The sequence below is a fragment of the Coccomyxa subellipsoidea genome (genome assembly GCF_000258705.1).
Source record: "Coccomyxa subellipsoidea C-169, whole genome shotgun sequence".
Lineage (NCBI taxonomy): Eukaryota > Viridiplantae > Chlorophyta > Trebouxiophyceae > Coccomyxaceae > Coccomyxa > Coccomyxa subellipsoidea.
In genome coordinates, this window is record NW_005178041.1 from 1,096,246 (window position 1) to 1,109,756 (window position 13,511).

Here is a 13,511-nt window from a genome sequence, read left to right on the forward strand (position 1 = left end):
ATGCTGGACTCTCGGCAAGAATAAGAAGGATGTGATTCTTTGGAAAAAGCACACCTGAGCTGGGAACGCCTTGAGATCCTTGCAGTTTTAGGCAATATTTGCAATCGTTTGCATGCAGTCGCAGGAAGCTGTTCTGCTCTGCGTGCCCTCTGCCCTCAGGGGCAGGGTCCTGAGATTTTGGGCAGTACGAAATTCGCGTGGCCCGCACAAACCGCGATCCAAACCCATCCTGCCCGACCAGTGAGAGCGGGAGGTCATTATACCCTGCCCAAATCCTGCTACAAAGCATCCCCACTCTCCCATTCCAAACCACTTCAATCGGCTGCTCGCTCTCCCCCTTCTTCATAAGCAACAAAAAAAACAAACACAATGGCTTCCGCACTCATGTGTCAGAGCTTCCTGGGCGCGTCCCTGCGCTCCGCTGTGCCCACCAAGGGCCAGGTACATCCCAGTCGCCTTCTTCGTTAGTGGGTCGATAAGTCTGCTGTATGGTGGCCATATTATTTGCTGCTTATTGATTGTTTGCATATACGTGGTGTCTCCATTCGTATGCCCTCTATCCAGAGTTGTGGGGAAAGTGCCAGGCCGCTCGGCTCTCACAGAGGTTGTCTTCACCTTGAACTTTTGGTCGTCAAACAAGATCTGATCTTTTGCGCTTGCAATCTGTGCAGGGAAACAAGCAGGTGACCCGCGCCGCCATTGAGTTCTACGGCCCCGACAGGGCTGGAGTGAGTCCCCACCGATCACCCTGCTTGCAGATGGGATGACAAGTTGACGGTTGCAGCCTTTCGCCCTCAACGGGTTAGCAAAGTGTATCAGTAGTTCAGTTTTGCGCTTTTTAAGGAGTTTGTGTGGTTTTTTGTCGCACATCTGGCCCTCACCCTGTTCAGGACCCAGCCGTATCCGCGCCTTATCCTTAAGGATATCGCGATGCCCAAACTTGATGGGTGACCAACGGGACCTCAACTGACGCTGGATGCTCTGTTTTTGCAGTTCCTGGGCCCCTTCACCGAGTCTCCCTCATACCTGAAGGGTGAGTTCCCCGGTGACTACGGCTGGGACACCGCCGGTCTGTCCGCCGACCCCGAGACCTTCGCTCGGTGAGCTGACCCCGCCCCCGAGTCTCTGTCGCACCCTTTCGTAATTATATGTTTACTTGATGATATTGCACGCCGCGCAGTTGCATCCCTCACACCAATACCTTGCAAATTTCGGTCGTTATCTGTTAGCACGCAAGGTGTCCCACCTTGGTCGTCCTGCAGCTCGAATGCCCACTGATGTGTGCTGCCTATTCTGCAGCTACCGCGAGATCGAGGTCATCCACGCTCGCTGGGCCATGCTCGGAGCCCTGGGCTGCGTGACCCCAGAGCTGCTCGCCAAGAACGGCGTCTCCTTCGGCGAGGCCGTCTGGTTCAAGGCCGGCGCTCAGATCTTCGGCTCTGACGGCCTCAACTACCTGGGCAACCCCTCCCTGGTGCACGCCCAGTCCATCATCGCCACCCTGGCCTGCCAGGTAACCCCTCCTCCCCTCCCAACCTGCCTGCTTGCCCTTCTTTTCACTCCACCGTTTTACAAGTCCAAGATTCTGGCTGGGAGAGCAAGCTCCCGCCTTCGCTGGCCTCTGCAGCAGTCTGTTAAGAGCCTCGGCTTGCCTGTCCTGCCTCTGCAGCATTTCCTGCTTATCTAATTGCACAGCGGTCTTCAAGTCCTTGGCATGTCTGTTGTCCTCTTGCAGCAATTTCTGCGCGTCTGCTGAGCAGTGGCTGAACTGCGTTGATGGCTGCAGGTGATCCTCATGGGCGGTGCTGAGGCATACCGCGCAAACGGCGAGGGCCCAGGCGTTGAGGGCCTGGACTCCCTGTACCCCGGTGGCCCCTTCGACCCCCTCGGCCTTGCTGACGACCCGGACACCTTCGCCGAGCTCAAGGTACATTCCACCACTTACTCCTCCTTATTATAAATACCTCGTGCCTGCTCTTATCACCTGTAAAGAACTGTCGCCGACCGCTGTGCATTATTGCTGCTGTGGCTCTGAACTTGCTTGCAGCACCTGCTGCACTTTCAAAGACAGCTGGCAGCAGATGCATGTGTCCTGTGGAATCAAGGAAAATGGGGTTCTGACAGAGTTTGTGTGGGTGTGCGCAGACCAAGGAGATCAAGAACGGCCGTCTGGCTATGTTCTCCATGTTCGGATTCTTCGTGCAGGCCATCGTCACCGGCAAGGGCCCCATCGAGAACCTGTCCGACCACTTGGCCGGTGCGCTTCCCTCTGTGCTCGTGAAACACCGTTGCTCTGTGCTTACAGGCCCCCACATGTCTGAATCCACCTTGCCCAGCAGCTGCTTCCCCTGACTAGTGCTGTTGTCGATTGAGAGCTGGTAGAAATATTGGTGAGATGTGAGAAGGCCTGCGTGAGAAGGCCTGCAGCACCACTGCCAGCAGTGGCATTTTGCATTTTGCGTCACTGGACTGCCAGCAGAAGCACTCGGCTGTGTGACTCAGGAATGGTTAGCTGACCAGCTGGTGTGTGCATGTGCAGACCCCGGAGTTAACAACGGCTTCGCCGCCGCCACCAAGTTCGCTCCCTGAGCATAGGTCTCTGTGCTTATTTTTGTCGATACTGGAATTTTGAGCTGTTGTGATGCTGTGGCCGAGGGCTGCCTGCTGATTGTTTGTCATGATGTGGGGCTCAAAAGTCACTGCGAGTGTAGCGTATAAGCTGCCAGGCTTGCTCAGTGCGTTTTTGGTAATGCTATGATCCGGGATGAGAGCTGAGCGCCGTAAATGGATCATGACACTGACGAGCGCTGTTGCAAGTGCTGGCATGCTAGAATTTTGAGATGAGAAGACTTGAGAGGGAATGTAGATGTTTCATCCTGTAATGGTGAGATGAACCGGGAAATATGAACTTGGATTTTATACTCTCATGCATCTGAAAGTCGAACCGTCCCTTCTCAGCTTCAATTCGCCTCCTCAAAAATTATCTTGCACTTTCCATGCCTGACACAACTGACCAGCAATGCTGTACAGTAAAGCTCATAACACCGGCAGTATCTCGGTATCTAATCAACTCACGCCCTCACGTGTAAATGCTGCACACTCTGTCTCTCACTCCTCTTCAGTGTTTCTCTGGCCGCCACACTGGGCAGCTCTGCGGACCTGCAAGACACACAGGCATCTGTGAGCATAAGTATCCTGTCTATGCTGAAGGACAAGAACCAGATATGGATTACCCTGCCCAAACAGTGGGGCTGCACAGCTGTTGTTTGTCATCCGTATGAAAGCTGCATGCCTGCCTGCAATGCAGATTATCACTCGCTTATACAGCTGAAATAGTAGCGTGTAATAATAATAATAATAGTAATGCAGCTGTAGCCCCGGCTGGCGCGGGATGCTACAATACTGAGCACCGTGCCCACAGTTGATGGGGTCTTGCTTGGATCTGGCGAGTTCCTGGAGGGGTTGGACATGTCACATGCCACGGTGGCAGCCTTTCCCTGCAGCTTGTCTGCAGATTCACCTTGCCTCTGGCAGAAACAACGTGTAATATAATAACAATGATGATGGTTATAATAATAGTCGACAGTGAGCTCACCCTCCTGGTAGTCCCCTGTGGGGATCTGCACGCCAATGGCTGACAGCAGCGCCTGCACAGGGGAGCCCTCCCGGGAAGCTGCCGGCTGCTGCTCGGGAGACCTGTCGCTCGCCGCCGCGCCGGCCGACGACGCCGCGGCCGATTCCGGCCACGCGCCGTCGGAGCCTTCGGCGTCCTCTCTCAGCACCGGCAGCAGCCGCGCGTTGCTGCGCGGCAGCAGGGCGCGCAGAGTCTGCATGCACCCACAGCATCGTGTAAACTTCCTGTGTAAACTTCCTTCCTTCCTTCTGTCACCTGAGCATTTTTCAAGCGCGTTCATGTTCATCTATGGGTGTTCAGTGTAGTGCTGACACAGCCCCATGTGCCTTTGATGCTATCTTGGGTCATCACCACATTCCTTTGATCAGCCACAGGATTATTCGTGAATAATGACCTAGCAGGTTGCTGCTATTTGTCAGGGGGCACATGCAGCTCGCCAAGAGAGAGTGCTTCAGAGTAGAGCGGGAATGACTCCACAAATGGCTGCAGGGCTTCTATGCAATCACAAGGACCAGCAGAGACTGCTTCAGAACATAGCGGGTGAGACTCCCCTACCGGCTGCAGGGGTTGTATGAAATCACAAGGACAATGGCGTCAGGGTGGGAGTGCGCACCTTGATGTGCAGGGACTCCTGCTGGGCGGCGACGCGGCAGAGGTCGTCCAGCTGGCGCTCCACGCAGCAGGTGTGCACGCACGCCAGCCACAGCATCCCCAGGAAGCCCCATGCGATGTGCAGCAGCACTGCCACCCCCAAATACCTCGCCGCCCACGCCGGCACCCCTGCAGCACTCAAAAATTTCACTTAGTGACAGCAGCTGCCCTGACTATTCCATGACTCGTGGAGTTCGCAGCACGGTACAAACACCGCAACAAGAATTGCACAATAATTGCAGATTGCTGCAACCATTTGGCGGCATAAAGCCCATCAGAGCTATAGTTTCCATTGCCCCTTTGCTTGAGCCAAGCCCCTAGTCCTTCACGCATCCCTGCTATGCATGCTGGGATAGGTACCCAACCTTTATGTCCTTTAACTACAAATGACGAGAGGTATGCGAAGTCCAGGTGAGACAATGGGAAGCTAGATGTGTACGGTGGTGCAGTGTGCACCTGCGCCCCAGAGGAGGCCCAGCAGGCAGGCGGCCTCGGTGGCGATGAGGGTGTTGAATGCCGGGAAGGGCACCAGCCGGCTCTTCAGCGCCACGTCGCACGCTGACCGCCGCCCGCACATGCGCGATCGCCACCAAAACCGCCCTGCGCGCATTAACAATCCTCTTACGTCACTCTGCATGCTTCCTAGGACCCCAGTACCAGGCGTCTGCCGAGGTGTCGATCTCCTTTCGCCTTCTAGCCTTGGCATGACTCAGCAGTAGTCAGCATCAGAGTCCAACAGGGGGACTCTGAACAACCTCTCCCAGCTATAAGTCTTACTTCGGTGAATTGTGTGATGATGTATGTACCCGCAGCACTCATCTACTGCGCTCTTGGCATGCTCCTGAGAATTAGCAACACAGGGCTGCAGACAGGGGAGGAAATGCACCTTGAGCGTCGGTGGCGTCAGAGACAAAGACAGAGGGCGGCCACGCCATGCAGGCAACCAGAAGCTTCACATCATCGAACCTGGGCACCGGCATTTTCACTGCGGTGCCCAGCTGCGCCTGGGTGCTGGCAGTGGCCTTGTCCCATATCCTGCGCTGCCCCCTGCAGGTGCACAACAAAACCACCACCTCTGGTTAGCAAACAGAGTTAGCTAAAAACCCACCCCACTGTTCAAAGTTTGATTCCTTTTTGAATTATGCTGGGCATTTGAAAAGTGTCATAGCCAACATGCAGAGCTGCATGCTAGTTTCGGGATCGTCCTCCTGGTTGTAAATGACTCAAGTAGCTTTTCACCCACATGGGTGCCAGTGCTGTATCATAAACTGGTGAGTAGATATCAATCCTTGCCGGGCAGATCAGAATATGACCGAGTTCCAGGCCTTGGCACTCCCTTGAGAGACACTTCCTGCGCTTGATTGGGATGATGTGCCAGGATGGCTTCTTCTGGCAGCCCTTGGAGCAGTACTTGGCCTGATGGTTTCTAGAACACACCTGCAGGGGCTGAAGCGCAGCAGGAGCACTACTGCCACAGCGTGCAGGCCCAGCGGCAGCAGCGTCCAGAAACCATATATGTTCTGCGGGGACAAATACACTGATCAGGAGGGACTGAATTTAGGACATGGCCAGTTGAAATTGGCAGTCAGTGGAAGAATACTCCACCAGAAGGAGCTAATTGACAGGCCACGCAGCAACAGATACTGCCTTGCTTGCACGTGCAGGATTTGCGCCAACAACAGGGAAGCAATAGTATAGGCGTTGAGGGATCATGGACAGATTATGATTACAACTTCAGCTGAATCTCACCGCAAAGAGTGCCAGGAGAGTGACCCGCGCGCTCAGCTCTGCCAGCCGGTACATGAAGAAGCTGGCCAGCTCCACCTGATATGCCCTGCCACATCAAGCTTTACAGTCAGCAGTCACAGCCCCCTCCTATGACAATGAGTCGCCTACACCCATAGCTTTGACCGCTGCCCAGCAGTGAAGTCTTCTAAATGGAGTGGATTCTGCTTCTTTGAGGAATACACAGGGTGTACTGAATGCCAGCAGTCTTGCACTACTGTCTTGCCGCCTTTCTACGATTGTGTTATGTATGGAGAAAGTATTGATGTTTCTCAGTGCTGGGCTGCAGACTGACTTATCGGATGTGGCTGCAGATGCCTTGCACGTGTGCCCTAGGACGTTGGCTTTGGGTGTGGCGATCGAGCAATGAGTTAGCCTAAAGAGGTACCCACATGAGAGGCAGGGAGCCAGGGGCGTGCCTGTCCTTGATGAAGCGGTGGTCATTGATCTCGAGGGACAGGAAGCAGAGGGCCGAGGAGGAGAGCGAGGCGACGATGGAGGCGCAGGTGATCCAGTCGAAGCCGCCGCGCAAGTGGTACATGCAGCTGGCCGACTGGTGCACGCAGCGCATGCCGATGTAGACTTGCAGCAGGCACACTCCCAGCGTCAGGAACACCGTGTCCGCCAGCCGCATGCCCCTGGAAGCACCAACCATGCATTCTTCAGGCCCAGATTGTAGTTTCATCTCTCAGCATGACACCTGAAAGTTCTGGCAGCCGATGCTGCTGGCAGCAAGGCCGGTGAAGCTAAATTTCAGGCACGTACATTTCAGAGGGCACATGCACAGCATGCCCCTGCAGCCCCCTTGATGCACATCTTGCAGCCAAGGTTGAGTGTCCTCAGGGTGATGCACTTCTCGACAACGGCATAGACAGATAGCCCTTAGCATGAATTCAAGGCAAATGCTGGCAGCCAGAGCTCAGCCGCCAACAGGGCCGGCACTGCAGGTTGTGGCAGGTGCACTCTTCAGAGCATGCGTGCAGGGACAGGATGCACATGGCAGGTGTTCTAAAGGGCACAAAAAGGGTGAGCCTTGCCTGAGGTCCATCTCGACAAGGCGCTGGCGTGCCTCGCTGGAGAACAACGCGCGCGTAGCGGCGAAGGCCGTGCCCAGCTGGCAGACCGCGCACAGAGTACCCAGCCGCCGCACCCACCTCTTGAACGTCTCCTTTCGCAGGCCTGCATGCATGCATGCAATGACTCACTCCACCTGTGATTACCGTAATATCACCCGTCGCTCTGTGATGCACATATCTATTCTTTGGCGCCCATGCTGCAATAGTTCCTTTAATCTTATTGATAGTAGCTGTCGCTAAGCGATCTATGTATCTCTGCACTGGTAATGATGGGTGGATCAGGACGAACATTTACCGTGCACGCGCGCTTCGTAGAGATCTGAGCGCTGGAACTTGCTACGGCTGTCTCGCAGGTCTTGGTCAAGGGCGGCGGTGGGGTAGTGGGTCATCCAGTACATGACACACACCGCAGAGGATATGGTAAAGAAGCCCAGAGTGGCGCCAAACCACAGCCACCGCTGCCGGTGCGCAAAGCGCCACAGAGAGATGCACAGGCTGGCCTTGGAGCTGACGTCCAGGCCTATCCCCAGCCACAGCAGCGCCTTCTGCTCCATTGGCAGCGCCTGCCAAATGGACCTTCCATCATCATACATGGTCTGACCGACACAATTTTTTATTATGGAACCAGCAGATCTTGACAAAGCACACCCAGGGCTGCATGCGCGTAGCAGTGCAGCAACCTTTCGTGGCTTGCAGTGGGCCTGTGTAAGCCTGTGTTCCAGCAGTGACGGTGAGAGCTCATGCAAAGGCATGAAGATGCCAGTATGCAGCCATCTCACCAGATGAACACTTCTTTTGCTCTGTCAAAACAGAAAAAGAAAGGGGTGAAGAAATATACCGGTCCAAGGCTAGTAATTCTGTCCTCCACATCTCTGCTCAGCGGCAGGGGCGTTGAGAGCGCCACCCGGGGCATGTACGCTGGTATCCTGTCGTCCGGCCGCCTCTTTGGCAGAGAGCGCGCCACAAAGGGCAGTGCTGCTTGTACATCTGTGGACTCCATCTCAGAGCCTTCCAGTTGCTGCGCGAAGAGACTGCCCTCATGTCTGACCTGGAGGGCTGCCAGTGTCACCTCTGTGGGCACGGAGCTGGCTGACAGGTGGAAGCTCTGTGTAGGGCTGTCCTCAGAGTACTCCGGATTCTGGATCATGACTGGGGGAGAGCCTGTGACAGCAGACTCATAGATTAGAGCCAGCGCAATGCTGATTCTATCGTTGCCAGTGACAATGACTCACTGGAATTGGAATGGGCATGGGGTGCACCTGCAGACGCTGTTGCATGGATCCCGTCAGCACTGCCGATAGGATTGTTGAAGAGCTCAATGTCCTCTGCAAAGCCCTCTGCAAGCCGCCGCGCAATGTTTTCCTGCCTACATACAGCACAACAGCCCTCAAGGCCTGATCACTACTGCTTCGAAATTGTCAGCGCTCAAGGTAGCCTGCTTCTTGGTGGAAAGCCGGATGTTTGAAGCCATTACCTGGAGTCTTGTAGAATTATTCTTTGGGTGAGGGGTGTCGTGGAGACCGCAGTTGTGGGCGTTGACAGGCTGGAGTGGCCGTCGGACTGGACAGAGACGTAGTGGGAGCCGCTGTGGCTTGACTCTCTGCTGCTGTCTGAGAGCTGCACTGACAGGTCCAGATGGCCATATCTGTCGTTGTGATGCACCACACTGGTGTGCAGGCTGCCAGGCTGAGCAGTCTCAGATCTGGTTCTGCTCAAGCCTCTGACATCTACGACAGTCGAGCTGTATGCTTGTGCTGGAGCATCCTTTGACACTTGGCCAGCTGTCGCTGTCGAAGTTGTGCAGATGGACGTCTGCGTTTCCAGTCTGTGTCGAAGAGAGTTAACTGTCCCTGGGACAATTGCTGCCACTGAAGGTGAAGCAAGATTGCAGCTGTCGCTGTCTTGCATTCCGGAAAGGTGTAGTGTGGATTTCTGTCCGTGACTGCCGCTTTGCAGCAATTCGTGTCAACGTTATGTTTTCTTAGCCCACTGCGATTTTAGGGCACCCAGCCACTGGCGTTTTCAACGCCACTCATTAAGCTAACAAGCTATACATTTGAGCATACAAATGAGCCTACAGAGTCCACTAGGATTGCTGTACACGATAGAGGGTTGTCCAAGCTTTCAGCCAGGGTTACATGCCACTAGCCTGTGCCAGACGAGCAAGTTCCTGTAAAGGTATCACCGTTTATCAGGCCTACCTAGAGTGTGAAATTGCAGAATAACACGAATGCAGAGGGGTCAAGACGTACGGCACTACTTTGCAAATTTCCTAGTGAGACTATATAGTGAGACTATACATGATATATCATGACTGTCGACAGCTGTCGACGCGGATTTCGTACTGTCGGCATGCCCTCCAGTGCACAGCAACTTCCCATTCCTACTTGTGATCCTCAGCCAAGTTTTTTCGAAATTCTATCATAATTGAAGGCCTCTTTCATTGTCTAGCAAGATTCCAAGTCAGCTTGAGTTTGTTGTTTTGTAGCTGATCCTCCCATCATCTGATCTACTCTCCTCGCCTCCAGCAACACCCATCAATGCAATCAATCGAGATCTTATCATCATGGAGAAGAAGGACGAAAGAGGGAAACGGAAGGCAGAGGATCACGGTGCAGGTGTATCGAGGTGGGGGTTCAACTTGGGAACATATCTAAAGGATACAACATTGGGCAACTTAAATTTTGTGTATGAAAATGAAAAGCACTTTCTTACCCGACCAAAGGTCACTGGATGCATGCCCTGCTTTCACATATATGGGGACAGGTCTGATCTGATGCCCGAAAGGTAAAGAGACTAAATTATAATAATGTAAGCATTTTTGGATGCACTCAGGCGTCCAACAGCTCCAAAAGTCCTGAAGGCGCCATCCTTATCCGCGGCTTGGGCGACAGCATTTATCAGTGAAGTCTCCAGCGCAGCACAGGTTGCCCTTCAGCAGGCAGGACCTGGTGATGCCAGCCAGGCGCCCCTTGCGTCTGTCAGCGACGATGATGACCTCACAGAACTGCAGCAGGAGCTTCCAAGGCGCAGCATTGGAGATGCGGAGGATCTGGCTGGAGAAGGTGTTGTGTTTGGTGGGCACGGTCAGGTCTGGGAGGTGTGCAGGGAAGAGCCTTCATCGCTTCAGGCAGCAGCCTTCAGCCTCAGGTAGGGAAGACTCATGTCCATCTGTGAGAAGACTTCTCCTGCTGATTGAGGCCCCATCTTGCAGTAAACATGCCATGCATGCAGCTGCGCGGCTGTGAACATCTGCATGGCATGCGCAGGGGGAAGCCAGCGGGTGAGCTGGCGTTTGTGGGGGAGCATCCGCCAGTGCTGCTGACGTCAGCACATTTTGGCCATGCCTCCAAAAGCCGCGCATTGGCAGGAGCCTCTGTGCTGGACAGCAGCTGCGGCCTCGTCAGGCCCTTTGTCCTTCACCAGTCAGGGAACACAGTCCAGCTCAGCGCAATCGACAGTGCCAGGCAGGAAGCTCAATCAGTAGTCAGCTTCCAATTGCCGGGCCCGGCAAACGCCTCCTTGCACTCATGCCGCATTGCAGACGGGCCCATGATAGTTATTCAGCAAGGGCAGCAATCGCTCCTGGTGGGCTTCAGAGACCCAGAGGAGGCCTCTTGCCGCGCAACTTCAGCACAGGCTTCCATGATCGCGGGGGAGCTACAATCGCAGGACGTCAGCTGGCAGGTGCATGAGCTGCCGCTGCCAGGAGACTGTAAGCAGCGCTCCCTGCTGTGGGAGGCCATGTCAGGGGGCACACAGCCGCATGTGTGCGTCCTCATGGGCTGCAGCTGTGGCGTTGAGGAAGAGGGACATGCGGTGTTGGAGCTCCAGTACACTCCACAGCTCGGCTGGAGAGCAGAGCAGGTGGCTCAGTCAGCTTCAGGGCGGCTCTCAGCCGTCTGCCAGGTGCCCCAGGAAGCCTCCGCTGCACTGGCAGCTGGCATCAGAACGCCCGCGCCGCGATTCGCACTTGCGACCGACGCAGGAGAGCTGCTGGTGTTTGAAGCTCCTTCCGGTCAGCACCATCTGAAGGCTTTGCTGCGCGCCCTTCCTGAACTCCTAAAGGCGCAGCCAGATGCCAGCACAAAGAGCAGTGGCGCTGAGCGGATGGTCCTGAGAGGTTCCCTGGCAGAGCGCATGCAGTGGCCGGCGCCAGCCTCGGCACAGGGGCAGGAGCCCTCCTGCAGGCTGCTGGCAAGGGCCGGGCTGCCGCATGTTGCAGCCCAGCTGGCATTTGTGCCAGATGGAAAGGCCGGTCAGCTCGTGGCGATGTGCGCAGACAGGGATCGGGCCATGTGCTGCATGGACTGGCCCCTGCTGCAGCAAGGGCCTCAGCTGATGGGCATCTCTGCCCTGGCGGCCGATCCAAGCGGCCTTGGCATCTTCATCAATGGTGCAACTTCATGCACCAATGTCACCACCCATGAGGCACACTTCCACGGGCTTGATACATGGATCTCATTACTGCCATGCACCTTTCTGTGGCATTGCTGGGGACTGACGGCTCTCAACTCGCGCAGGGCAGGCGGGCTGGCTGGCGCCGGGACAGGCGCGCAAGTCTGCTGCAGCGTTCCTTGACGCGGGTGCTGCTGCTAAATCGCCAGACATCGTGGAGGGCATGAGAAAACACGCCCTCATGCTGCCCCGTGCAGGTGCGGCATGAGACCTTGTCCTGCCTTAAGCGCTCTTGTCATGCTAGTGCACATGCATCCCATGCACATTGCTGCCTTTGCTTGCCAAAGAATGGATGCACACCCACAATCGTAAGTTGCTGCCATCAATAGGCGACTGCAGGCTGTTAGGACGCGTTTGGAAGCGCGTTGGACGCTGGGAGTAATGCATTCCTCATATGAATTGATGTCGGTGGCAGTTGGAGCGCCCGGCAAGGAGGAGGCAAAGGCGGCGGAGGGCATGCGTGCTGTGCTGGGCGCGCTGCGACGGCGGCTGGAGGATGGCTGCCGCGCGGTGCAGGACGCGGAGCAGCTGGCCGCTCGTAAGGCCGCCCTCATTTGCAGCTCGCTGCAGCTGCTGCACAACCACTGCGCCCGCACCTTCCGGCCTGCGCGCAGCACTCTGCAGCAGCCCGCGCCACAGACAGCAGGCGCGGCTGGCCGATCTGCTGGCGGCAATGAGCAGCATCCCAGCAGGGGCGATCAGCAGCCCTCTCATGGATCCTTCAAGCCCGCATCAGCAGTTGACGGCACGACCGCTGCGCCAGCGCTTGTGTGTGAAGAGCTGAGCGCAGCTTTGGAAGGCGAATGTTGTGTTGTGCACGCTCGGGTATGGGACAGATCTGGCACCCTCGACTTGCGCAGCGCACAGCTCCTGGCCTCCTTTGCGGACGGACCCGTCATAGCGGCAATGCAGCCGCCACAGGATGCAACCCAGCAGCCAATCTCCTCGCAAGGCTGGGACCCTCAGAGACAGCGCGGAAGCAGGGGCGGCTCTTATCGTCTGTGCTCTCGCGTGGACATCCAGGGGCTGGTGTCAGCGTCCAGCAGGGCCTCCTTAGACATAATAGCTGTAGTGTTCATGCGGGCGGGCCGATCAGCTGACAGTCATGCGCAGGCAGCTGCAGGCAGGTCAGGCTCAGGGCAGGGTGTGACAGCTGTGCAGACAGGCCAGCACATGCAGCACCTAGGGTCCTTGACACTTGATTGGCCAGAGATGCTGCGCCGTCAAGCGCGGACAAGCTCAGCTGCTTCTCTGGGCGCTTCAGCAGCGCCTGAGCCAAGGCTGGGAGCAGAAGCGGGTGACGGAGGTGCTGTGCCTGACAACTTTGAGCCTGAGAACGCAGCCGCAGGCAGCACAGCGCCCATGATGCATCAGCAACCTAGAGCAGCCACAGGAGACGCACAGAGTGATGCCCGACAGCAGGAGCAGCCTTGGCAGGTTTATCAGCAGGCATCAGCTGCACGCGGCCCAGAAATGCCTAGTCAGCACCTGTCAGAAGCGCGCCTCTGCCTGGAAGCAGACCAGGGCAGCGTTGGGGATGTGCCGAAGATTTTGGAGGATGCTCTCGGGCTACGAACAGAGTGGATCACGAGTGAGTGCCTCTTCCCCGCAGGCCCTGCTAATATGATGGGTGATTGCTGGTTTGCTCAGGTTGCATTGGATGCTGAGGTTACTCTATGGGGTAAAGTAATTCGTTTACTTTTTGATGGGATATTATTTCCATGTACTCAGATCATGAGGAATGATACATGACACAGGTCATGGAGCACGCCTCTCAGCAGTGGACGACAGTACTGTAAACTTGATGTTCCATGGCAGCCGACATGCAGAAGTCATTGTGCAGTCAGCAAATGCCAGCACATGCCATCTGATGGAGCGATGCATGCAGACGGCTCTGGCTGAATCAG

The 13,511-nt window shown here is 55.9% G+C and overlaps 3 protein-coding genes across 3 annotated transcripts; 2 read left to right on the forward strand and 1 right to left on the reverse strand.

Annotated features, from left to right (window-relative positions):
• Window positions 1-384: 384 nt before the first annotated feature.
• Window positions 385-2,589, forward strand: COCSUDRAFT_58975 (chlorophyll a/b-binding protein; the record flags this gene model as incomplete). Its single annotated transcript, XM_005650924.1, has 7 exons — window positions 385-441; window positions 672-728; window positions 994-1,100; window positions 1,300-1,513; window positions 1,787-1,927; window positions 2,146-2,257; window positions 2,540-2,589. The coding sequence occupies 7 exons, from the start codon at window positions 385-387 to the stop codon at window positions 2,587-2,589; spliced, it is 738 nt and encodes a 245-aa protein (XP_005650981.1).
• A 722-nt stretch (window positions 2,590-3,311) lies between these two features.
• On the reverse strand, window positions 3,312-9,182 carry COCSUDRAFT_58976 (hypothetical protein; the record flags this gene model as incomplete). Its single annotated transcript, XM_005650925.1, has 14 exons — window positions 3,312-3,508; window positions 3,596-3,827; window positions 4,248-4,414; window positions 4,742-4,885; window positions 5,172-5,332; window positions 5,723-5,805; window positions 6,035-6,119; window positions 6,463-6,708; window positions 7,090-7,249; window positions 7,442-7,709; window positions 7,985-8,307; window positions 8,406-8,512; window positions 8,621-8,763; window positions 9,153-9,182. The coding sequence occupies 14 exons, from the start codon at window positions 9,180-9,182 to the stop codon at window positions 3,312-3,314; spliced, it is 2,346 nt and encodes a 781-aa protein (XP_005650982.1).
• A 530-nt stretch (window positions 9,183-9,712) lies between these two features.
• COCSUDRAFT_58977 (hypothetical protein) lies at window positions 9,713-13,506 on the forward strand (the record flags this gene model as incomplete). Its single annotated transcript, XM_005650926.1, has 6 exons — window positions 9,713-9,774; window positions 10,108-10,296; window positions 10,416-11,542; window positions 11,670-11,801; window positions 12,020-13,195; window positions 13,493-13,506. 6 exons carry the CDS (start codon window positions 9,713-9,715, stop codon window positions 13,504-13,506), a joined length of 2,700 nt encoding a protein of 899 aa, XP_005650983.1.
• Window positions 13,507-13,511: the final 5 nt, after the last annotated feature.